The 25,896-nt window shown below is 44.7% G+C and overlaps 1 protein-coding gene across 2 annotated transcripts; it reads left to right on the top strand.

Moving 5' to 3' along the window:
* The first annotated feature begins 6,741 nt into the window (after positions 1-6,741).
* Positions 6,742-25,024, top strand: tbc1d12b (TBC1 domain family, member 12b). 2 transcript variants are annotated; one of them, XM_029764481.1, is made up of 14 exons: positions 6,742-8,345; positions 9,245-9,368; positions 11,480-11,536; positions 16,666-16,808; positions 19,013-19,095; positions 19,408-19,525; positions 21,197-21,303; positions 21,711-21,791; positions 22,478-22,569; positions 22,647-22,718; positions 22,817-22,945; positions 23,059-23,168; positions 23,427-23,685; positions 24,692-25,024. In XM_029764481.1, the coding sequence occupies exons 1-14, from the start codon at positions 7,006-7,008 to the stop codon at positions 24,761-24,763; spliced, it is 2,787 nt and encodes a 928-aa protein (XP_029620341.1). In that variant the 5' UTR covers positions 6,742-7,005; the 3' UTR covers positions 24,764-25,024. The 2 variants fall into 2 exon arrangements, with proteins under 2 accessions (XP_029620341.1, XP_029620342.1); XM_029764482.1 differs by lacking the exon at positions 11,480-11,536.
* Positions 25,025-25,896: the final 872 nt, after the last annotated feature.

The following is a 25,896-nucleotide window of genomic DNA, read 5'->3' as shown; positions in this document are numbered from 1 at the left end:
TGGTTCAGTCTGCTTTCTAACAGACACTGGGAGACAAATTCTCCTTTCAGCAGGTCAATAACCTAAAACACAAGGCCAAATATACACTGGAGTTGCTTACCAAGACAACATTGAATGTTCCTGAGTGGCCTAGTTACAGTTTTGACTTAATATGGCTATCCAGCGATAATATTGTGGTTACTATACAAATCATTCCTACTGAATATGTGGTGTACTTAACTGCAATATAGTATTGTTACTATTCATGGGAGCATTGTTATTATCACTTCCGGTCCGGAGCGAGCAGTCGCACTTCGCTTCGCTCCACAGGTAATATTACACTTCTTTACATTACAACGGTTTGGTTTGTTTGATCTGAGCAATTTTTCTTAGCTATCAAAGAAAATTGCTTAGTTTATAGTAATTAGAATAATTATCGAGGCTAGCTATTTTTTCGTCCTCCTAACGTAGTCAACACTGCTAGCTGCTAGCTGCTAGCTAGTCAACACTGCTAGCTAGCCAACCTCTACCGACTAGCAGCACTGTAGAAACTATTACATTACAACGGAACGACTTGATTAGTGTAGTGTTAGTTAGCTAGCTACATAGTTGTCTTTCTATCTAAGATAATTGTGTAGTTTAGAGTAATTATCGAGGTTAGCTAGCCAGCCGCGACGCCTTGTCCAGACTCCAGACTTAGTCAACACACCTAGTCATCAAACCCACTGCGGGTTTGCTAGCTAGCCAACCGTTGCTAGTGGGTTTGCTAGCTAGCCAACCGTTACCGACTAGCAGCGCTGTAGATACTAATACATTACAACGGAACGATTTGACTAGTGCAGTGTTGGCTAGCTAGCTACATAGTTGTCTTTGTCATAGCTTGATAATTGTGTAGTTTAGTAATTATCGAGGTTAGCTAGGTTAGCTAGCCAGCTATTTCCGTCCCCCGCGACGCCATTGTTCCATACCTAGCCAACTATTACCGACGAGCAGCATTGTAGAAACTAAATACATTACAAAGGAACGTCTTGATTAGTGTTATGTTATGTTAGCTAGCTACAAAGTTGCTTTTGTATAATAGCCAACCTCTACCGACTAGCAGCACTGTAGAAACTATTCCATTACAACGGAACGACTTGATTAGTGTAGTGTTGTGTTAGTTAGCTAGCATTTTCATCATTTTAGTCAATAAGATTTTCGCAACGTAAGCTTAACTTTCTGAACATTCGAGACGTGTAGTCCACTTGTCATTCCAATCTCCTTTGCATTAGCGTAGCCTCTTCTGTAGCTTGTCAACTATGTGTCTGTCTATCCCTGTTCTCTCCCCTCTGCACAGGCCACACAAACGCTTCACACCGCGTGGCCGCTGCCACTCTAACCTGGTGGTCCCAGCGCGCACGACCCACGTGGAGTTCCAGGTCTCCGGCAGCCTCTGGAACTGCCGGTCTGCGGCCAACAAGGCTGAGTTCATCTCAGCCTATGCTACCCTCCAGTCCCTAGACTTCCTGGCGCTGACGGAAACATGGATTACCACAGATAACACTGCTACTCCTACTGCTCTCTCCTCGTCTGCCCACGTGTTCTCGCATACCCCTAGAGCATCGAGCCAGCGGGGTGGTGGCACTGGAATCCTCATCTCTCCCAAGTGGACATTCTCTCTTTCTTCCTTTCCTGAGGATGGCTCACCTCTCACAGTTCTGGGTGACTTTAACCTCCCCACGTCTACCTTTGACTCATTCCTCTCTGCCTCCTTCTTTCCACTCCTCTCCTCTTTTGACCTCACCCTCTCACCTTCCCCCCCTACTCACAAGGCAGGCAATACGCTTGACCTCATCTTTACTAGATGCTGTTCTTCCACTAATCTCATTGCAACTCCCCTCCAAGTCTCCGACAACTACCTCTCGCTCTCATCCAACACTTCTCACTCTACCCCTACTCGGATGGTATTGCGCCGTCCCAACCTTCGCTCTCTCTCTCCCGCTACTCTCTCCTCTTCCATCCTATCATCTCTTCCCTCTGCTCAAACCTTCTCCAACCTATCTCCTGATTCTGCCTCCTCAACCCTCCTCTCCTCCCTTTCTGCATCCTTTGATTTTCTCTGTCCCCTATCCTCCAGGCCGGCTCGGTCCTCCCCTCCTGCGCCGTGGCTCGACGACTCACTGCGAGCTCACAGAACAGGGCTCCGGGCAGCCGAGCGGAAATGGAGGAAAACTCGCCTCCCTGCGGACCTGGCATCCTTTCACGCCCTCCTCTCTACATTTTCCTCTTCTGTCTCTGCTGCTAAAGCCACTTTCTACCACTCTAAATTCCAAGCATCTGCCTCTAACCCTAGGAAGCTCTTTGCTACCTTCTCCTCCCTCCTGAATCCTCCTCCCCCTCCCCCCCTCCTCCCTCTCTGCGGATGACTTCGTCAACCATTTTGAAAAGAAGGTTGATGACATCCGATCCTCGTTTGCTAAGCCAAACGACACCGCTGGTCCTGCTCACACTGCCCTACCCTGTGCTTTGACCTATTTCTCCCCTCTCTCTCCAGATGAAATCTCGCGTCTTGTGACGGCCGGCCGCCCAACAACCTGCCCACTTGACCCTATCCCCTCCTCTTTTCTCCAGACCATTTCCGGAGACCTTCTCCCCTACCTCACCTCGCTCATCAACTCATCCTTGACCGCTGGCCACGTCCCTTCCGTCTTCAAGAGAGCAAGAGTTGCACCCCTTCTGAAAAAACCTACACTCAATCCCTCCAATGTCAACAACTACAGACCAGTATCCCTTCTTTCTTTTCTCTCCAAAACTCTTGAACGTGCCGTCCTTGGCCAGCTCTCCTGCTATCTCTCTCAGAATTACCTTCTTGATCCTAATCAGTCAGGTTTCAAGACTGGGCATTCAACTGAGACTGCTCTTCTCTGTGTCACGGAGGCTCTCCGCACTGCTAAAGCTAACTCTCTCTCCTCTGCTCTCATCCTTCTAGATCTATCTGCTGCCTTTGATACTGTGAACCATCAGATCCTCCTCTCCACCCTCTCCGAGCTGGGCATCTCCGGCGCGGCCCACGCTTGGATTGCGTCCTACCTGACAGGTCGCTCCTACCAGGTGGCGTGGCGAGAATCAGTCTCTGCACCATGTGCTCTCACCACTGGTGTCCCCCAGGGCTCTGTTCTAGGCCCTCTCCTATTCTCACTATACACCAAGTCACTTGGCTCTGTCATATCCTCACATGGTCTCTCCTATCATTGCTACGCAGACGACACACAATTAATCTTCCTCTTTCCCCCTTCTGATAACCAGGTGGCGAATCGCATCTCTGCATGTCTGGCAGACATATCAGTGTGGATGACGGATCACCACCTCAAGCTGAACCTCGGCAAGACGGAGCTGCTCTTCCTCCCGGGGAAGGACTGCCCGTTCCATGATCTCACCATCACGGTTGACAACTCCCTTGTGTCCTCCTCCCAGAGTGCTAAGAACCTTGGCGTGACCCTGGACAACACCCTGTCGTTCTCCACTAACATCAAGGCGGTGACTCGATCCTGTAGGTTCATGCTCTACAACATTCGCAGAGTACGACCCTGCCTCACACAGGAAGCGGCGCAGGTCCTAGTCCAGGCACTTGTCATCTCCCGTCTGGATTACTGCAACTCGCTGTTGGCTGGGCTCCCTGCCTGTGCCATTAAACCCCTACAACTCATCCAGAACGCCGCAGCCCGTCTGGTGTTCAACCTTCCCAAGTTCTCTCACGTCACCCCGCTCCTCCGCTCTCTCCACTGGCTTCCAGTTGAAGCTCGCATCCGCTACAAGTCCATGGTGCTTGCCTACGGAGCTGTGAGGGGAACGGCACCTCCGTACCTTCAGGCTCTGATCAGGCCCTACACCCAAACAAGGGCACTGCGTTCATCCACCTCTGGCCTGCTCGCCTCCCTACCTCTGAGGAAGCACAGTTCCCGCTCAGCCCAGTCAAAACTGTTCGCTGCTCTGGCACCCCAATGGTGGAACAAGCTCCCTCACGACGCCAGGACAGCGGAGTCAATCACCACCTTCCGGAGACACCTGAAACCCCACCTCTTTAAGGAATACCTGGGATAGGATAAAGTAATCCTTCTAACCCCACCCCCCCTAAAAGATTTAGATGCACTATTGTAAAGTGGTTGTTCCACTGGATATCATAAGGTGAATGCACCAATTTGTAAGTCGCTCTGGATAAGAGCGTCTGCTAAATTACTTAAATGTAAATGTAAATGTAAATTATGGACATTGGTGTTGACCGTGACCTTTACCCTCCAGAGTTGTTACATAATTAACATGACACTACCACATGTTGAGTTGGGCATATCGCTCTCCTGTTTTTTACCGTTTGTATATGGCTGTACACCATTTGTAAGTAAAGGCAATGAACATTGAAACGCTTGTGGATATTCCTTGTAAAGTTAGCACACTAGCAATGCTCAACAACCAACTTGACAGAGCTTAAAGAATTATGTGCAAATATTGTACAATCCAGGTGTGCAAAGCTCTTAGAGATTTACCACGAAAGACTCACAGCTGTAATCCATGCCAAAGGTGATTCTAACATGTATTGACTCAGGGGTGTGAATACTTATGTCATGAGATATTTCATTTTCAAAACATTTTCAAAAATGTCTAAAAACACGTTTTCACTTTGTCATTATGGGGTATTGTGTGCTGATGATTGAGAAAAAGAGTATATTTAATAAATTTTTAATTCAGGCTGTAACACAACAACATGTGGAATAATTCAAGGGGTATGAATACTTTCTGAAGGCACTGTAAATCCCAAAGAGCATCTCTACCAAATTTGGTGCTAGTAGCAGCGCGTGGGTAAAATCACTGTGGAAGCCAAGCCAGACAAAAAGCCATGTTACAACCTGTGTTGTGATAATTGCGTTGTTCGCTCTATAACCTGTTAGTTCATATGCCTTGCCACCGTGATATATAGGCCTAAGGCCGAGACAATAAGAAGACACAGTGGCAGAATAAATTCAACCACACCTTTGTTTCATCACATAACTGGAGAGCAACATCTGTCCGGTGAAGTCTACAAAGCATATTGCATGTAACAAACAGTTACATGACCTACAGCATGGTCAAGAAGTTATTGTTTCCAACATTTCTGGACTACTTAACAACTATTGATTTAGAACCACGGAGAGTGACCGCATGTCACAAAGAAAACAGGAGCTGCCTCCACTATTCTAGTACCATTTCAACTTCAATATTTCAACATCATCAAATCACTTCTGCTTAGTCTAATACAGTGACAACTAAAAGATACCAGAAACAATTTAATCCAATCAACATAGGCTAAATATGATGTGGCTGGCCATGGTTCTGATTTATGTGTGTGTGTGTGTGTGTGTGTGCGTGCGTGCGTTTGTGCAAGTAGAAAAAGCATGTTGACTCACCTTACTTGTAGAGAAATGCCAATGCCATCCTCTCTTTCACCGTCTATGACTCTGTCATACAGTACACGCTTTTACTTTTTGTTGTCCTAGGCTACCTGGCTAAAATGCTTGCTCGCTAGCCTAACTTCCTTTCATGGGCAACGTTAGCTAGTTAACATTAGCCTTCTACATCTAGTTACATACTGAGCTTCCATCCTCTCAGGCCAGGGGCACAATGTATGAATTTATGGTTGGATCAGAATTGTCATTATAATCATTGGCCAGTAGGCAGAATTAAGTAAAACCATAAGTCCAAATCCTTATCTCCATCCATGGCTAATTTAGGAAAGGGTCAATTTTAGCAAGCTAGCTACCCACTGGAGGACAACACAAGTAGATGCAACAATTCAAGTTGTTTCTGTCAATTACCTATTTCTCCTGATGTAACGTGATTGGAGTGAAGCCAAATCCAAACTGGCTCCCCTTTACACTTTGGTGCTCCAGCCCCATTCACAGTTGAGCTCACTCAGTTTAGCTCAAGTCTGATTAGCAATTATTTTATATATATATATTTTTTTATCAAGGGAGGCCATAGGATCGCTGGCTTCCCTTGCATTCAATACTAGGGGCGGCAACAATGCCATACTCTTTTTGACCATATAGCATCAGATAGATGGCATACACATAAAGAGACAGAGGGACGCTGTTTTGCTCACTCGAATGCTTTCTCCGGTGAGATTCAGCAGCTTGGAAAATGATGAAACACAGAGATGAAAGCTACATTATTTTTCTCCTGGGTCCTATGAGTACATGCCAGTGTAAATTAACATGTGTATCCGCCACGTCACGGCTTCATCACTTTTTGATGCTAAGGCCCAGGACTATAGGGTCTGTCCTCTGTGCAGCAGGCTGAACGTTTGATGTCCCTAATCATAGCATCTTATTTAGATGCCTCTATGCATCTACCGGTAAATAAGACGAATCAGTGCCCACTGCCCAAGTGGTTATTTTCATTGGCGCTGTCCGTGGTGCTGAAACTAAGTTGGGCTCTACAGGTGGCCTGTGCATATGTGCATATGAAGTGAACTAAATTAAACTGTAGTCTACTGAGTGATCAACTCTTTCCAGGTCTTAGCCTACCTTGATTGTTGTGTGTTTCTTTACAAAATACGGGATACTTGTGCTGAACCAACGAAGCCTGAATACCTGCGCGTTGTGCTTTAAAAAAAACTCGTGTCGGATAAACCAGGCGTGTTATAGCTCCGTATGGACAGCAGATGTCCCCTCATCCCATATTTTCCGTCTGCGTGGCTGGTGATTTGCTCCCCCCTTCTACGTCATTGGAATCTCAAAATGGCTCCTGCTCACCGCCCAAATGGGGGCGGCTGCCGGTTTTTCTAATAACAAAAATTATACACGACCAGGCGACTGATATTCCCCCTTTTCCTGCCGCCGTCGCTCGGAATAGCAACCGTATTTTGATTTGCGTCATTCTGTAATGAGCGATACTCTCTGAGATCATGATAGGCATAATAGCTAGACAAGGAAAAACGGGGAAAGGGCAAGCAAAGCTGAACCAGCCACCACAGCGTTTTTGTTATGGAGCGGTGGTGTGGGGAATGTGAATGATATGGAAAAGGCATATAATGTCTCTTCTCCACCGGCTTTCTGTGTTGATGTGAACGAAAAGGGGACCAGCAGCACATATGTCACCGAGCCGCTGTCTCACGGTACCGCCGAAGCGGCAGCTTGTATCTCTAAACATGTCAGCAAGGATGAAACGGGTTGCAGTGACAGCAGGGAGTCGGGTGAAGCAGGAAAGGATATTGGCGGTTCCACGGTTTTAGTTACTGACAGTCCATCCGGTGGCACTGTAAGCAATTGTGTTATTTCTGAGCCAGGTTGTGACTCCGCTACTAACGGGTTTACTGAGTCAACAATGGTAGGCGCCAAGGCAGGGAACTCCTCTGCTATCGCTGCGGTGAATCGAAAGGAAATGGACGGGAATGCTCTCCAGGGGATTTCACTGGCAGAGAAGAACAAGGAATCCTCTGCAGAAGAAGAAGTAGATGCCTGTCATCCGCCATTGAACTTTGTGACAGCAGCTGAGACTGTAGAGTCAATGACACACTCCTGCAATGGACAGCTTGAACTGAGCTGCACAGCTGCCTCCCGGACTGTTCCAGAGGGGCTCTCGAATTGGGACACAGACAGTGTTATTCAGAGCACCCTCAGCAGTGATGCTGTTATTAGGCCACCGATTAACTGGAGTATGACCCCTGACAAGGAGGCCAAAATGGCAAATGGTGGATTATTTATAGGACACAGCAGCGCCAAGTTGCACACAGAGACAGTGGTAACAATTATTTCGGATGGTGCCGCAACATGTCTCTCTAACACACAGTGTGAAAAACCCTCCTCAATTGCAATGAGTGCAAGGGAGGGACATCCAGAATCCTGCAATATCAGAGTGGAACCCGACGGAGCCGGGGCCCAGCCTAGGACACAAGCTAGCGTAGCAGGAGGTCTATCTGGTGGTGCTAATCTCACCTCTCAGGGTTTACCATCAAGCCCAGCACCAACAAATGACCCCTGCAGGGTCAGTGCTAAACCAGACACCATTCAGGGAGAGGAACCTTCAGCATCTGGTCACCTAGGAGATGATCTTTCTTCCAGACCCCATCCTCAGGCCCTCAGGACCAGGACTGTGCCCAACAGTCTGAGCTATGACTCCTCCACCATTCTCAGTCCAGGGGATGAGGATGGGGAGACCTTCGCGGAGCTGGGGGCCCAGGGCCACAGTGACCTCAGGTTCATGGACGTCAGTCTGAGCTCCAGGAACACCTTTGAGTCCAGCAGACGTCAGTCCGCCCCAGGGGATATACCAGAGGGCCTGAGTGTAGTCTCGGTAGACCCCTCAGAACTGGCTTTACAGTCCAAAAGACCCGGCATTGCTGAGTATTTTGGCAGGTAAATGAGTTGTTGTATTTGTTGGCTGAGATTATTTGCATGGTGACGAGTGCATTTTTTTTGCAAGGACGAGAGGTAGGAACTTTGTCACAGTGTGCATACTTCGCTTTACATCAATGTTTGCCTTTATACTCCGTATAGCCATGTTATCGATGCAATTGAAACCCTTTAAAACAGCAGTCACTGCCAATAACCTTGCTCGCCTACAAAACGGTGTATTGGTATTGTAACAGCACACCAGGACATAATGAACAAAGCCAGAGCTAGAACTAGGCCTCTGTCTCATTCAACATTTAGAGCAGGCAGAGACCTGGTGGAAATGGAGCCAGCTGCAGTGAATACCGTAGTAATGGTGTTCCCACACACAGACATCCCCTAGGTTGTTACACTTTACAGTAGGTGCAAATTGATTAGAAACACTTAATTATTGGTCCATAGATAGTTTATACGTCTCTAATAAATACTTAGAACGTGATTGGTAGCTATAATTTTGTGACATCAGCTGATGTAAGAAGGGCTTTATAAATACATTTGATTGATTGATTGATGTAATATAGTAATTAACAGTCGAACTACTTATAACTCCTTTGTAAACCCTTTTGAGCATACCTTCATGTAAAGTGTTAACCCTTAGGTTTATGATCCCACATAGGATCAGGTGAAATTGATCCAGTTGATTAAATAAGAGTGGCAGCGTATCCCTCCTTCAGTGTCAACTGAACTGACCATATCAGTATGACTTTTGTTTGATCTAGGAAATGATTCAGAGAGACACTAATAACCCTGATTTCTCAGTACGTCGACTCATCAAAACCGTTTAGCTGACAGGGGGGAATAAAATAAGTGTGTCATCATTAAAAATTGCCCACTCATTTGCCCTGGCTTTTCTGTCTGGTCAGGAGTTTATTTCCCAAGAAGCAGAGAGAGCCGAAGGGTCCGTCTCAGAATGTCCCTGGTTGGAAGCTGTTTGGGAAAGTCCCCGCTAGAGAGAGCGCTCCCAAGGACTCCAGGACCATACAGCAGGTTGGTGTCCCAGGCCCATATTCACGAATAAAGCATGTCAGATTAGGAGTGCTGATCTAGGATCAGCTGTGTCTTTTAGGTCATAATGAAAAGGATTTCATTGACATGGAGGCCCTGGGCCCGTATACATAAAGCATCTGAGAGTTAGAGTGCTGATCTAGGATCAGGTCATCCCTATCCATATAATCTTATTCATTATTATTTGAAAGACAAAACTGATCCTAGATCCACACTCCTACTCTGAGAAGCTTTTTGAATGCTGGCCCCGATGTCACTGTGCTACAGTAGTTATTCACAGACCTATTAACTGACCTAACTTCCTTGTAAAGCATTGTGTATGGGAGAGAAAGCTACCTGACCCGGCCTGGAGGGAATCCAGCAAGTGCGTCATCTAGGAATGTGCTTGTAAAGTCGAGGTGGATGCCATGAGCTCAATATTTAGCCTAGATCATTTTTTCCACGTGCTAGTCAGGACTTAACCCTGATAAATAGGGATTATGTCAGCCTTACGCACCGAACCTCAATTTGTTAACGTAGCTTTAATGCTTTAAAGAAAGTAAAGGACTACAACTGTTTAATCTCCAATCAAGTCATTTGCACCCCTTCTGTTCAACTCCTTCACCTATGATACATTGCATTGCAGCCCTTTTGTTTTGTATCACATGATTCACTAGTTGCCACTTGAAACGGACACAGTTGCAGCCTTGTGCAGCCTTGTGCAACACGCAATGACACAGCATAACAATCATTCCCGACGCCCTATTCTTACAACTCACCGATACCTGTCTGACCAGGTAGCATACTGATAGCATCTCATGCTCACAGCTCGAGTAAATTCTTTAACATCAGATATCATTCCTTCTGAGAATCCTATAATAGAGTGCCTGGTAATAATGGCATCAGAGCTTATATATAGTAGTGCGACAAAGGCTTTAGCCGGCCTGTACTTTGCCTACTCCTTCCCAACACCGACGAGAGAGTAGGGTTCAGCTCATTCAGGTTGGAGCCTGGCAGGCCCATCTGCCACTGCAGCTGTTGAGGGTGTATGCTCCAGCTGGCTCTGTCCCTGAGGCTGGCTAGCTGCCTGGCTGGCTGCCTGGGTAAAGAGTAGGTTTTTATTCAAGGTGTACGCCTCTTGCCTACTGCCTGGTATGTTGAGCCTCGATTGAGCTTGAATTATGCCCATCTGGCCTCAGCCGTCTCCTGCCCTCAGCCGTCTCCTGGCCTCAGCCGTCTCCTGGCCTCAGCCGTCTCCTGGCCTCAGCCGTCTCCTGCCCTCAGCCCCTGGCTACGTCCTTCCTTCCTCTCTCTCCCCCTCTTCTCCTCACTCCCTGTCTCCCTCCCCTACTCTGCCATGCAGGTACAGATCCGTCTTCACAGTCATTGGAGGCACTAATGCATGTTTTCATGCCTGGATGGAAACGGACACTGAAGCCAGTTAAATGTGTCCCTTCACTGGATTAGTAGTGCACTCAACTCTAGTACATACAGCTGCAGACAAGATGAGTGATGAGTGTTTATAAGCCTCACTGTCCTACTGAGATTATGACTAGAAGAGAGTGACCTCATCTAGAGTGAGCTACACAGGTTAGAGTAGGGATCTAGATGTCAGACGGTCCATCTAAAATGTGTTCCAGAAATGTGCCGTATAGAAGCTCAGGTGATGGGTTGATCCCTCATGCAGTTATTCTACATGGAGGGGTAGGGATTGAATTGCATCTCCAACAGAGGCCCTTTCGATAACGTTGCCCATCTTCCTTAACATGGCCAAAGGGCAAAATTGCTTATGTGGATTGGATGTGTACTGAAGGGTCACACTTTATTTTGGATAGTCCGAATAGTCCATCGGTAGATGCTCTACAGGTGGTCATACGATCAACAAACTATCTGCTAAGGTTAGAGTTAGGTTTAGAACAAGGGTTAAGCTTAGGGTTAGGATAAGGGTTAATAGATTGTTAGTTGAAATGTTACTGATAGTCCATCTGTAGATGCTCTACAGACTATCCAAATAAAGTGGTTACCCTGAACTACTTGACATGACTCTTTTTTTTTTTTTGATAGACACTTTGGAGGGATTGAACTGAGTGTGAACGTTGTTCTTCTTTCATCAGGAGAGTATTCCAGATGGTCTCACGTCTGTGTCCACACCAAATCTCTTAAGCGCAGGGGTATGGACTTTCTCGAGTTTCCTTTTCAGTCATCTTCTCAATCTCCTATCTGCATGGGGCTGCTAAGCAACCATTTCCATTGACCATACAACTCATGTCCATGCCCACCCTAGTACTAACATAGGAGGGGAAAATGCATGCTAGGACAAATTATCATAATTTAATGCAGTATCAAAGTAATCTTCGACAATCCCAAGGTCTCTGAGACTCTTGCCATAGCTCCAGCAGCTCATAGACTCTGCGGCTCAAAATGCAGAGTGTTGTAATCCATTTTTCCTTACATACGTTCTCAAATGTGATAGATCTATTAGATTTGCCCGTATTCCTTATTATGGACGGCGAACGTTCAGGCAGCTACACAGACACTATGGAATCTAGATTAGAGCTCCTAGTTAAATTGTGTTTGAGGGCATTTTTTTTACTATAAATGGTTAAATGAGTGAGAAATAGATGTCATTGTTGCAATTGTTTGATTAGGCAACATATACTAACATCCGAAATGGACATGTTGAGTTATTTTGCCATATTCAATTATTTAATAATACGCTAATTTCCCTAATGTGGACAGTTTGTGTTACTACCTTACACAAGCTTGCATTTTCACCTCATGCAACGAAGTGAAATTACACATAATTTTAACCTCAGATTGGTGAACTTAATATAAACATTTATAGTCATCAAGATGACACTAAATCGATTAATTTAAATAGATGAATATCTTTGGTTTGGTACCGTTGATTTTATCATATGCGCCTGTCCGTCGCATGTCTAACAATGCTGACCAGACTGCATGCGTGCAAGTTGATTTTGTCCACTTACACCAGATGTGATCAGGACACGCAGGTTGAAATATCAAAACAAACTCCGGGGACAGGTCGAAAAGCATTAAACATTTATGGCAATTTAGCTAGCTAGCTTTTGCTAGCTAAATTGGCCTGGGATATAAACATTGGGTTGTTATTATACCTGAAATGCACAAGGTCCTCTACTCCGCCAATTAATCCACAGATAAAAGGGTAAACCGAGTTCATTTCTAGTAATCTCTCCTCCTTCAGGCTTCTTCTTCTTTGGAGTTTATATGGCGGTTGGCAACCAACTTTAAGGTAACATTACCACAACCGACTGGACTGGAGTGTGGACCTCAGTTCATCTTTCAATCACCCACGATGGTATATGCTCCTAAAAACCAATGAGGAGATGGGAGAGGCAGGACTTGCAGCGCGTTGTGCTTAACAAATAGAACCAAGTTCTATTTTTAGCGCCTGGCTACGCAGACGTGCGCGAGCAGTGTGAGTGCAATGATTGAATAACATGTATGTGTACATTTATTTTGCGACGCAAGCGCTGTGGTCAGCGTGTAAGAACGTGGTTGTCCTTTTCAAACTCAAAGGTCAATAGGAAAATCAGGGCGCACTCTTTCTAAAAGCCGCTGGCCACAAACAAATACACAGATTTGACAGTGAAGCTGTCACTCAAATGAGAGCCAACCCCTGTTACTATGTAGAACTACCTGTGGAGCAGTTATTTGTTGAAATGATCCAGTGTTGTTTACTTTTTAGTATTGGTCATCTACCGTAAACTTTGTCCCACAAGGCGATAAGTTGATAAATGGCCACTACAGGTTCTCATCTATTGACTGTTATATGTAGTATACCCAAGTTCATTGTGGTTTGTCTTTCAGAAGAGCGAAAAATGGTGCAAGTAGCGGCAGACAATTGTCCCAGTACCATTGATTTACATACAATATCCATGTGAGTGATTCCTGTGTGCACGCTATTGATTACGGGCGGCAGCGTGGCCTAGTGGTTAGAGCGTTGGACTAGTAACCGAAACGAAAGGTTGCAAGTTCAAATCCCCGAGCTGACGAAATACAAATCTGTCGTTCTGCCCCAGAACAAGGCAGTAAACCCACTGTCCCTAGGCCATCATTGTAAATAAGAATTTGTTCTTAACTGACTTGCCCTAGTTAAATAAAATTACAGTAGAACAAGCTAATCAATTTCTGTCTGGCTTGATAAATGTTGATGTGTGAGCAGTTTTTAAGGTACTAATTTAGCAAATACAAGTAATCTGAACACAAGCGTGACATTTTTATGTCTTGGTGCATAATCATAACTTATTTCAGCATATTGATTATGAATTTGGACATTTAAAACCAGTGTTTTGACACTCGGCTATAAATCAAAATGACATGACAGGAAGCAGCTACTGTACCATTTTCAACTTATGTCTTAAGAATATAATGTTACTTTTAACATTATTTTTCTACAATCTTCTACTTATTTAGGTAAATACCCGAGCATGAGCCCCAAAATGTACTATGATTGATTGATTTTGATGATATAAGTGAAATCGGGAAAATTTAAGAATATATACCTGCAAATGTTAATGTTTTTGGTTTACCTTACATTGATATATTTGACTTGACATTTATTAATACACAGTTGATTGTATATACACTTTGACATTACAAGTGGTCACATAGCTCTATATGCTTTTCTGGTATATACTTTGTGATTTATATATGATAGTGTGCCTCTAGAAAAGCATTGGTGTTGGTTAAACACAGTTCATCTCTGACCTTTTCTAAGTACTATAGGACAGCAGCAATCAAATGGTGAAAAAGCTGTGCCTATTTCTCCACTTTTACTATGGTGGCTGTTCCTCTTCACTGGTTTTGGTAAATCTCACTCTCCTGAGATGGCACTCCCCTCCCCCGTCCTTACCAGCCTTTTTCTTCTGATAGCCCCCTTTGTAACTACACCCATAAATGTCTTGAAGGAGCCACAACACAAGACAATGTAGCCATTGACATCCATACAGTAGCCGTTTCATGCATTGTGAAAGGTCAAAGGTGAGCCTTGTAAGGTGTAGTGGAGCTGAGGGATGTATGGTGATGTAGCTAGTCACTTGGTCTATTAGATAGTCAATGCACCAACTTGCACGAAACAAACGCATTGGATATCAGGGGCATTTATTGACCCCTAGACATGACTCATGATGTACAGTTGAAGTTGGAAGTTCTGATCAGTCCCTACACCCAAACGAGGGCACTGTGCTCATCCACCTCTGGCCTGCTGGCCCCCCTACCTCTGAGGAAGCACAGTTCCCGCTCAGCCCAGTCAAAACTGTTCGCTGCTCTGGCACCCCTATGGTGGAACAAGCTCCCTCACGACGCCAGGACAGCGGAGTCAATCACCACCTTCCGGAGACACCTGAAACCCCACCTCTTTAAGGAATACCTAGGATAGGATAAAGTAATCCTTCTACCCCCCCCCTAAAAGATTTAGATGCACTATTGTAAAGTGGTTGTTCCACTGGATATCATAAGGTGAATGCACCAATTTGTAAGTCGCTCTGGATAAGAGCGTCTGCTAAATTACTTAAATGTAAATGTCAGTTAGGATCACCACTTTATTTTAAGAATTAAATTAAATTGTTTAACTTGGGTCAAACGTTTCGGGTAGCCTTCCACAAGCTACCCACAATAAGTTGGGTGAATTTTGGCCCATTCCTCCTGACAGAGCTGGTGTAACTGAGTCAGGTTTTGTAGGCCTCCTTGCTCGCATACGCTTTTTCAGTTCTGACCACACATGTTATATAGGATTGAGGTCAGGGCTTTGTGATGGCCACTCCAATGCCTTGACTTTGTTGTCCTTAAGCCATTTTGCCACGACTTTGGAAGTATGCTTGGGGTCATTGTCCATTTGGAAGACCCATTTGCGACCAAGCTTTCACTTCCTGACTGATGTCTTGAGATGTTGCTTCAAGATATCCACATAATTTTCCTTCTTCATGATGTCATCTATTTTGTGAAGTGCACCAGTCCCTCCTGCAGCAAAGCACCACCACAACATGATGCTGCCACCCGTGCTTCACGGTTGGGATGGTGTTCTTCGGCTTGCAAGCGTCCCCCTTTTTCCTCCAAACATAATGATGGTCATTATGGCCAAACAGTTCTATTTTTGTTTCATCAGACCAGAGGACATTTCTCCAAAAAGTACAATCTTTGTCCCCATGTGCAGTTGCAAACCGTAGTCTGGCTTTTTTATGTCAGTTTTATAGCAGTGGCTTCTTCCTTGCTGAGCGATCTTTGAGGTTATGTCGATATAGGATTCGTTTTACTGTGGATATAGGCACTTTTGTACCTGTTTCGTCCAGCATCTTCACAAGGTCCTTTGCTGTTGTTCTGGGATTGATTTGCACCTTTCGCACCAAAGTACGTTCATCTCTAGGAGACAGAACGCTTCTCCTTCCTGAGCGGTATGACGGCTGAGTGGTCCATGGTGTTTGTACAGATGAACGTGGTACCTTCAGGCGTTTGGAAATTGCTCCCAATGATGAACCAGACTTGTGGAGGTCTACAATTTATTTTTCTGAGGTCTTGGCTGATTTTTTTTTGATTTTTCAATGATGTCAAGCAAAGAGGCAATGAGTTTGAAGGTAGGCCTTGAAATACATCCACAGGTACACCTCCAATTGACTCAAATGATGTCAATTAGCCTATCAGAAGCTTCTAAAGCCATGACATCATTTTCTGGAATTTTCCAAGCTGTTTAAAGGCACAGTCAATCTAGTGTATGTAAACGTCTGACCAACTGTAATTGTGATACAGTGAATTATAAGTGATATCTGTATGTAAAAAATTGTTGGAAAAATGACTTGTGTCATGCACAAAGTAGATGTCCTAACCAACTTGCCAAAACTATAGTTTGTTAACAAGAGATTTGTGGAGTGGTTGAAAAACGAGTTTTAATGACTCCAACCTAAGTGTATGTAAACTTCCGACTTCAACTGTACACCCTAAGAATGCTCTCTTTCTCGACCTCTCTCCAGATCTCTCTCCACAGTCATCAACAACCATTACACACTCCACAGTCTCCCCCACCATCACACACTCTTTAGTCCCCTCATTCTCTCTCTCTAATTCCTCTCTCCCCAGCCACATAGGCTGCTGCCTGCATGGGCCTTGTGATTTCCACAAGCCTGTCAGCTGATCCTGTCACCCCTCACGGCTAAAGCCACTGTCTTTCCTCTCTTTCAAATCTAAACCCAAGAGGCTAGTTGACCTGTATTTGGGCTGTGTTTTCTAGTACCTATAGGGATTCAGGTTGTTGATGTATCTGCAGGAGTTTGAGGCCAGGGTGGGCAAGGCTGGGCCTGGGGGAACGTCAGCTGGGACGTCCCCTACTCAGCCTCAACAAGGCCGGAGGAAGAACCTGGACTTTGAGCCACTGTCCACCACAGCTCTTATATTGGAGGACAGGCCTGCGTAAGTCCCCACTATCTCTCCCTCCGACTCTCTCTCCACTTTATTTCTGTCACATCTTTCCATTTCTTTTGTCTGTTCCTCTGTTCATGTTTATTATGCCCTCCAGTCCTTGCAGAGGGAAAAGGCCACATGTTTTGAGAAAGGTTAGACCTACAGTGGCTTACGAAAGTATTCACCCCCTTGGCATTTTTCCTATTTTGTTGCCTTACAACCTGGAATTAAATTGGATTTTTAGGGGGTTTGTATCATTTGATTTACACAACATGCCTACCGCTTTGAAGATGCAAAATATTTTTTCTTGTGAAACAAATAAGAAATAAGACAAAAAAACTGAACTTGAGCGTGCATAACTATTCAACCCCCTCAAAGTCAATACTTTGTAGAGCCACCTTTTGCAGCAATTACAGTTGCAAGTCTCTAGGGGTATGTCTCTATAAGCTTGGCACATCTAGCCACTGGGATTTGTGCCCTTCAAGGCATAACTTCTCCAGCTCCTTCAAGTTGGATGAGTTCCGCTGATGTACAGCAATCTTTGTCATACCACAGATTCTCAATTGGATTGAGGTATGGGCTTTGACTAGGCCATTCCAAGACATGTAAATGTTTCCCCTTAAACCACTCGAGTGTTGCTTTAGCAGTATGCTTAGGGTCATTGTCCTGCTGGAAGGTGAACCTCCATCCCAGTTTCAAATCTCTGGAAGACTGAAACAGGTTTCCCTCAAGAATTTTCCTGTGTTTAGCGCCATCCATCATTCCTTCAATTCTGACCAGTTTCCCAGTCCCTGCCGATGGAAAAACATCCCCACAGCATGATGCTGCCACAACCATGCTTCACTGTGGGGATGGTGTTCTCGGGGTGATGAGAGGTGTTGGGTTTGCGCCAGACATAGTGTTTTCCTTGATGGCCAAAAAGCTACATTTAGTCTCATCTGACCATAGTACCTTCTTCCATATGTCTGGGGAGTCTCCCACATGCCTTTTGGCGAACACCAAACATGTTTTCTTATTTTTTTTCTGGCCACTCTTCTGTAAAGCCCAGCTCTGTGGAGTGTATGGCTTAAAGTGGTCCTATGGATAGATACTCCAATCTCCGCTGTGGAGCTTTGCAGCTCCTTCAGGGTTATCTTTGGTCTCTTTGTTGCCTCTCTGATTAATGCCCTCCTTGCCTGGTCCGTGAGTTTTGGTGGGCGTCCCTCTCTTGGTAGGTTTGTTGTGGTGCCATATTCTTTCAAATTTTTAATAATGGATTTAATGGTGCTCCGAGGGATGTTCAAAGTTTCTGATATTTTTTTATAACCCAACCGGGATCTGTCCTTCTCCACAACTTTGTCCCTGACCTGTTTGGCGAGCTCCTTGGTCTTCATAGTGCTGCTTGCTTGGTGGTGCCCCTTGCTTAGTGGTGTTGCAGACTCTGTGGCCTTTCAGAACAGGTGTCTGTATACTGAAATCGTGTCACAGATCATGTGACACTTAGTTTGCACACAGGTGGACTTTATTTAACTAATTATATGACTTCTGAAGGTAATTGGTTGCACCAGATCTTTTTTAGGGGCTTCATAGCAAAGGGGTGAATACATATGCAATCACCACTTTTCCGTTTAAATTGTTTTTCAAATTTTTTGAAACAAGTCATTTCTTAAATTTCACTTCACCAATTTGGACTATTTTGTGTATGTCCATTACATGAAATCCAAATAAAAATCCATAAAAATTACAGTTTGTAATGCAACAAAGTAGGAAAAATGCCAAGGGGGTGAATACTTTTGCAAGGCACTGTAACCTCAGTGGGATCTGGATCTATATTACACACACTACATTATTTTCAACTAGGCTCAGGCCAGGGTGTGGTGTCTATTAAGAACACAGTGAGAAGCACACAGCGTCCAAAAACAAGTGGTTTTGAGTTTCTCTGTCTGTGAGACTCCTTGGTTACCTCAGCTGCTCTCTCTGATCCAAGACCTCAGGCCCTCATTAAGAATAGATATATGAAATCTGAGTGTGTTGTCTGAACCATAACAAACACACTGTCTGCAAGGCAAAGTTAGTCTCTCTGTTTGTAGGTGTTAATCTCTCTTTAATCCTCAATGTGTTGAACTTGACTAAAAGTAACCATTTTGTGTCCTCAGTTGCTGTGATATACACTGATTACGGTGAAACTGACACTGACAGACACTGATACCGTGTCTCCTCTGCTCTCTCGGCAGGAACCTTCCTGCCAAGTCTGTGGAGGAGGCCCAGCGTCACCGCCAGGAGTATGACGAGATGGTGGCCGAGGCCAAGAAGAGGGGTACTGTCAATGTATTCCTCTCTCACCCCTTCCATTTCACTGTCTTTTCAGGGCTGTGCAATGGAGGTCAGCCACATTTGACCTGTCCACTGTATAGACCTCCAGATGTTACTTAGCTCATTCTGTCAGTTGAAGCCGTTGCTAAAGCCAGACCTTGAACATACTTTTGCAACTTTACATCATGATAACAATTGTAAAGCAGAAGGAAAATAAAATATATATTTTTAAAGCATTTATAAGCATTTCTAATGGCGTATTCATTAAAAGTTATTATGAAGTGTAACCAAAGGATTTGTGCCCCCCTCCCCACAGAATTGAAGGAGGCCCAGAGGAAGAGGAAAGAGATGAAGGAGAGGTTTAAGCAGGAGGAAAGCATCGCCAACGCCATGGTGGTTTGGAACAACGACATCCTGCCCAACTGGGAAAACACGTGAGTTAGCTAGCTAGTCACTTCCTGCTAAACAACTCTCCACTGGCATGGAGCAGCGATGTACAGTATCCAGTCAGTACAGTACAGTGGCGGTCGGTGCCGTTTAAGATGAGGGATGATGATACATTTTTTATGAGCATGGCCTTGTTTCTATTACAGCATATTGGATGACTGGCATTCATATTCCATTCACCCAGCTCAATGTAACATTGATAGGTTTAGGCTACTACATGATACTCTAATTTTCCCTTTACCCATCATGAGGTTGCTACAACCTAGGCTATGAATGAAGGTTTACAACGTAGGTGCACAGATAGAGAATTTTGAGTAATCAATGTGACAGACAGTGACGCATTCAATACCGCCTGGCACATTGTTGCCTGCATCTAGCTGATCTAGGGTGTAGTCATTAGTCCAAACAGTTCTATTGGATAAATTCAGTTATTCTTATCCCTCTTTCCGTTTTAAGAAACATTTTAACAGAATCGGCAAAATGAGTACACCCCTGATCACATGCAAACACAGTTCACTTTCATAGCAGCCACATAAAAACAGCATGATCACTTTGCTCGTTGTATAGGCTGTATAATTCCTTCTACCAACTATCTATGCGCTTTCCTCCTCTCACATTTCCCCTTCGCTTGTGGACTTCAGTGCACAACACATCAGCTGTCTGTGACCAGGCAAAAATAACCTTTCCTAGCCAAACCTTCAAATCATGACCATTGACCGCTAACCGCTACACACAGCCTACATCGTTGTCACATCATAGTCATGCAGTACAGTCAGAAAGCAGTTTAGCAGTTACACCGGTGGGCCCCGGTGGCAATAACTTAATAAAAGCTTACCTTGACTTGGAAGAGTTCCAGTGTTGGATAGCCAAAGCCAGCTGGCTAACATAGCATCCCTCTCTGTTTGAGCCGGGTGTTTGAGTAGGCTGAACTAGCTAGCTAGTTGCATTCATTAGCTAAGTGAAAGTTTTTTAAAAAATACTACCAAATCTCTCTCTCTCTTGCTTCTCCTTAATTTTGGAAGAAATTAATTTGTTCAAAACAGTTTAACTATTGTCTTTCTCTCTCTTTGAGTCAACTACTCACCACATTGTATGTACTGCAGTGCTAGCTAGCTGTAGCTTATGCTTTCAGTACTAGATTAATTCTCTGATCCTTTGATTGGGTGGACAACATGTCAGTTCATGTTGCAAGCCCTGATAGGTTGGATGACATCCTCTGGCAGTTGTCATAATTACTGTGTAAGTCTATGGAAGGGGGTGAAAACCGTGAGCATCCTAGGTTTTGTATTAAAGTCAATGTACCCAAAGGAGGACAGAAGCTAACTGTCCTGTGGCTTCACTATGGTGCTACCCTACAGAGTGCTGTTGATGTTACTGTAGACCTTCATTGCAAAACAGTGTGTTTTAATCAATGATTTGGTTTTAGTTATGAGGTCGGTCCTTCCCTCTGAGGAGCTTCCTCTGGTACAGTATTCAGTCAGTAACTCAGTCAGTTATTCTGCCAGTCAGCCATTTAATTAGCCAGCCAGCCAGACAGCCAATCAGTCAGTCAGTAAACCAGTCGGGTCAGTAAACCAGTCGGTCGGTAGGCTTGTAGGCATAGGTCAGGGCTCCCATGTGCAGTAGACCCATGCCAGTTCGTTTGTGTCCCCCTGTAGGCGTAACACTCGACGGGTGAGAGAGCTCTGGTGGCAGGGCTTGCCCCCCAACGTCAGAGGAAAGGTCTGGAGCCTGGCCATAGGCAACGAGCTCAACATCACCCCAGGTATGTATGCTGTTTCAATAGTCATAACTCATAGAACTCCCAGCGTAATTCAGTATTCCCAATGGCAGAATATAATCAGATTTGCATTCAGAAAAATATATACAAAGTGAAGAAATGTATGTGTCAATACACATAACAAAGTACATTGAAATGTATTAACATAGCCAAGGTTATACATCTAAAAATGTAGTGTGCTGGTATTGTTTGTTTTCTAACAAAACAAGCACTTTCACCACTTTCAGCTGGAATAGATGTACCAGCCTGTTGTGTTGTGAGTGGAAGGAATTTCTGAATTGCCTACATGTTTTACTGCCAGAAAGTGCCTTTGTGGTTTTCAGAAAAATGCAAAGTAGACGTCCTGACTCATTGAGAGAGTAATCTTCTTTCCTTTCCTCCTTTTTCTACAGAGCTGTATGAAATATTCCTCTCCAGAGCAAAGGAGAGATGGAGGAGTTTCAGTGAGACGGGTTCAGAAACAGAGGCTGACGGTTGGTCTGGGGCGGGGGGGGGGGGAGAAGCCCTCAGGGGACAAGACTGTGAATCTCAGCCTCAGACACACACACACATCCATTCTCCTCTCTTCCTGTTTGAGACAAAGCTATTTCCTCTCGTTGCTTTACGTCTGAGGTCCTTGACACATTGTGGAACAAAAACTTAGCAGTACTGCCGCCATATTGGCGTCACATTACTGCACAAATCCCCCTCACTCAGCAGCCATTTGCAGGCTTGGTGCAAAGGCTTTCTGTTGTTTTTCTTCCAGTGATCTGTAAAGCGTCTGTTTCTACCATCATGTCAGACTGTCTGCCCATTGGTCCAGTACTGAGAGTCAATAGTGACACATTCAAAGCTCTAACATCTGTAGTGCATTAGAAAGACTGTGTTTTTGCCAACGAGAGCCTTAGGAGATGGATCCAACAGGATTTAATAGAGCTGAACAGAGAAATATGCAGCCTGTCTCCTCTTGGCATCATTTTAGGTTACAAAATATTGGCACTGCATCAGTGTCTCTGTATCTGTCAATGATTACTGAGTTACTCAGCCTATCATGCACAAACAACGATGCAGAGAGGTCAGACGGGTTGGAGATCAGTTTATTGTAGTAACCTGAAATGGTTCCGTTTGTCCTTTCTCTTATGATGTTTTTAACATCCATTTGTTTGTGTTTCGATTCTAGATGGGGCATCGGTGGCAGACAGAGAGTCCAGTCTGGACCTGATCAAGCTGGACATATCCCGCACATTCCCTCCTCTTTTTATCTTCCAGAAGGTACAGTACATCTCTTACCCCGTGTGTGTGTGCGCGCTCCATGGCATTTCTCATCCTCTGATTGTCTTCAACCACAGGGTGGGCCATATCATGATCTCCTCCACAGTGTGCTGGGGGCTTACACCTGTTACAGACCTGACGTGGGATATGTGAGTAACACGTCAAAACGGCACTCTTTGTCCTTATTTTCTCCCATACCGTGCCTGCGGTGGTTGTAAAGTGAAATGGCGGTTCTGTTCTCTTTCAGGTCCAGGGCATGTCCTTCATAGCTGCAGTATTAATCCTCAACCTGGAGGAAGCTGATGCCTTCATCGCATTCGCTAACCTGCTCAACAAACCCTGTCAACTGGCCTTTTTCAGAGTGGACCATGATCTGGTGAGGCCCACTTCCATAGGGGCCACTGTGGAAAATTGTCCTCTCTCTAAAATGACTTTAACAGGACTGAATTAGTCGTCACTGCATCTCTCGCTACCGTTCTTCTTCTCTAGATGCTGAAGTACTTTGCTGCATTCGAGGTGTTCTTTGAAGAGAACCTCCCAAGACTATTTAACCACTTCCAGAGCTCCAACCTCACCCCAGATCTCTATCTCATAGACTGGTAAGTACCTATGGGATCTCTGTGAACATTTGAAAGTATGTAACGGCTCTCTTTAGTGTGGCCTTCAAGCTGTTATCTCCCACTTTTAGTTCCAGTCATGCTATCAGCTCAGTATTCACAGTTATAAGAGCACAGCTACTGTAAACTCTAGATTAAATAATCTGCATTCACCATTCTGCTAACTGCCGTGTGTGTGTGTGTGGTGAACTTGCTTGCGTTCGTTCGTTTGTGAATGCATGCTTCTGTGTCTGTGCACAGGATCTTCACTCTGTACAGTAAGTCGTTGCCATTGGACGTGGCGTGTCGCGTGTGGGACGTGTTCTGTCGTGACGGCGAGGAGTTCCTGTTCCGGACGGGTCTGGGGATCCTGCGTCTGTATGAGGACGTGCTCCTACAGATGGATTTCATCCGCAGCGCCCAGTTTCTGACACGCCTCCCTGAGGATATAGGCTCAGATAGGCTGTTCGCCTGCATTGCAGCCGCGCCCATGCTCAATGGAAACAGAAAATGGTCCCAGGTCAGTTCCTCTAAACATGAGAAGACATGAAAGTGAGAAAATGGATAAGTTTGCATGGAGTGACAATAAACATACAAGAATGTTATTATGTGGTTAGGTTGAAGCCATTTCTGTAGGCTATTGAGTGAACTGGGTCATGCTCCCAAAATTCCTCAAAAATAGCCTGTAGTTATGTCCAGTCCCTGGTCTGCCCGTCCATCATGTGTGCCACTTGTGTGGCCAGTAGCAGTTTAGAAATTACACATCACTCAGCCACTGCTATATGGAAGACATCTTTATCATAGATTCACACTTGTTGAGTCCTACAATTCATATACTACACCACCTACAGGTGAATGAATGTACATTGAGTACACAAAACATTAGGAACACCTTCCCTTTTGCCCTCAGAACAGCCTCAATTCATCGGGGCACGGACTCTACAAGGTGTCGAAAGCACAGGGATGCTGGCCCATGTTGACTCCAATGCTTCCCACAGTTGTGTTAAGTTGGCTGGATGTCATTTGGGTGGTGGACCATTCTTGATACACACAGGAAACTGTTGAGCGTGAAAAACCCAGCAGCGTTGCAGTTCTTGACGCAAACTGGTGCGCCTGGCACCTACTAACATACCCCATTCAAAGGCACTTAAATATTTTGTCTTGCCCATTCACCCTCTGAATGGCACACATATACAATCCGTGTCTCAATTGTCTCAAAGCTTAAAAATCATGATTTAACCTGTCTCCTCCCCTTCATTTACACGGACTGGAGTGGATTTAACAAGTGACATCAATAAGGGATCAGTCTACAGTATGTCATGGGAAGAGCAGATGTTCTTAATGTTTTGGATACTCGGTGTATGTCAGTTACAGAAATAAATAGGAAAGAACCTGTATGATAGTCTGCTTTTTTTGTGTGGAAATGTAGGCTACACAGCACCACCTACAGGTATTTATTTACTGTGTTTGCCTAAAAAGAATGACCGGATGCAGTTTTATGCTAAGATTTGCTCTCTCCTCTCCAGGTATTTCATGCGTTGATGAAGGACAACAAGGACATGGACAGGAATTGCAACCCAGCACTTAAGAGTTTATGATTCAGCAGTGGAACGTTTGAAGGATCATGTTCCTCTCTTTAATTGAAAGGCTTTGATCACCTTAGATTGATCATGGTAAATGGACCTTAAAGAATTTCATACTTGAAGATGGAGGCCTTGAACACCATTGGCAGTTTGATTGAATTTAGAGTATTTATGGTAGTATATCATGAATATACAGTACCAGTCAAAAGTTTGGACAGACTGACTCATTCAAGGGTTTTTCTTTTTTACTATTATTTTAGAATAATAGTGAAGACATCAAAACTATGAAATAACACACATGGAATCATGTAGTAACCAAAAAAAGTGTTAAACAAATCAAAATAGATTTTAGATTCTTCAAAGTAGCCATGCTTTGTCTTGATGACGGCTTTGCACACTCTTGGCATTCTCTCAACCAGCTTCACCTGGAATGCTTTTCCAACAGTCTTGAAGGGGTTCCCACACATGCTGAGCAATTGTTGGCTGCTTTTCCTTCACTCTGCGGTCCAACTCATTCCAAAGCATTTCAATTGGGTTGAGGTCAGGGGATTGTGGAGGCCAGGTCATCTGATGCAGCAGTCCATCACTCTCCTTCTTGGTCAAATAGTGCTTACACAGCCTGGAGGTGTGTTGTGTCATTGTCCTGTTGAAAAACAAATGATAGTCCCACTAAGCGCAAACCAGACGGTATGGCGTATTGCTGCAGAATTTTGTGGTAGCCATACTGGTTAAGTGTGCCTTGAATTCTAAATAAATCATTGACAGTGTCACCAGCAAAGCACCATCACACCTCCTCCATGCTTCACGTGGAGATCATCCATTCATCTACTCTGCGTCTCACAAAAACACAACGGATGGGACCAAAAATCTCAAATTTGGACTCATTAGACCAAAAGACAGATTTCCACCGGTCTAATGTCCATTGCTTGTGTTTCTTGGCCAAAGCAAGTCTCTTCTACTTATTGGTGTCATTTAGTAGTGGTTTCTTTGCAGTAATTCAACCATGAAGGCCTGATTCATGCAGTCTCCTCTGAACAGTTGATGTTGAGATGTGTCTGTTACTTGAACTCTGAAGCATTTATTTTTGCTGCAATCTGAGGTGCAGTTAACTCTAATGAACTTATTCTCTGCAGCAGAGGTAACTCTGG

This window comes from Salmo trutta, chromosome 10, assembly GCF_901001165.1.
Source record: "Salmo trutta chromosome 10, fSalTru1.1, whole genome shotgun sequence".
Classification (NCBI taxonomy): Eukaryota; Metazoa; Chordata; class Actinopteri; order Salmoniformes; family Salmonidae; genus Salmo; species Salmo trutta.
The sequence above is the reverse complement of the archived record's forward strand: the minus strand, read 5'-3'. Positions and strand labels throughout refer to the sequence as shown.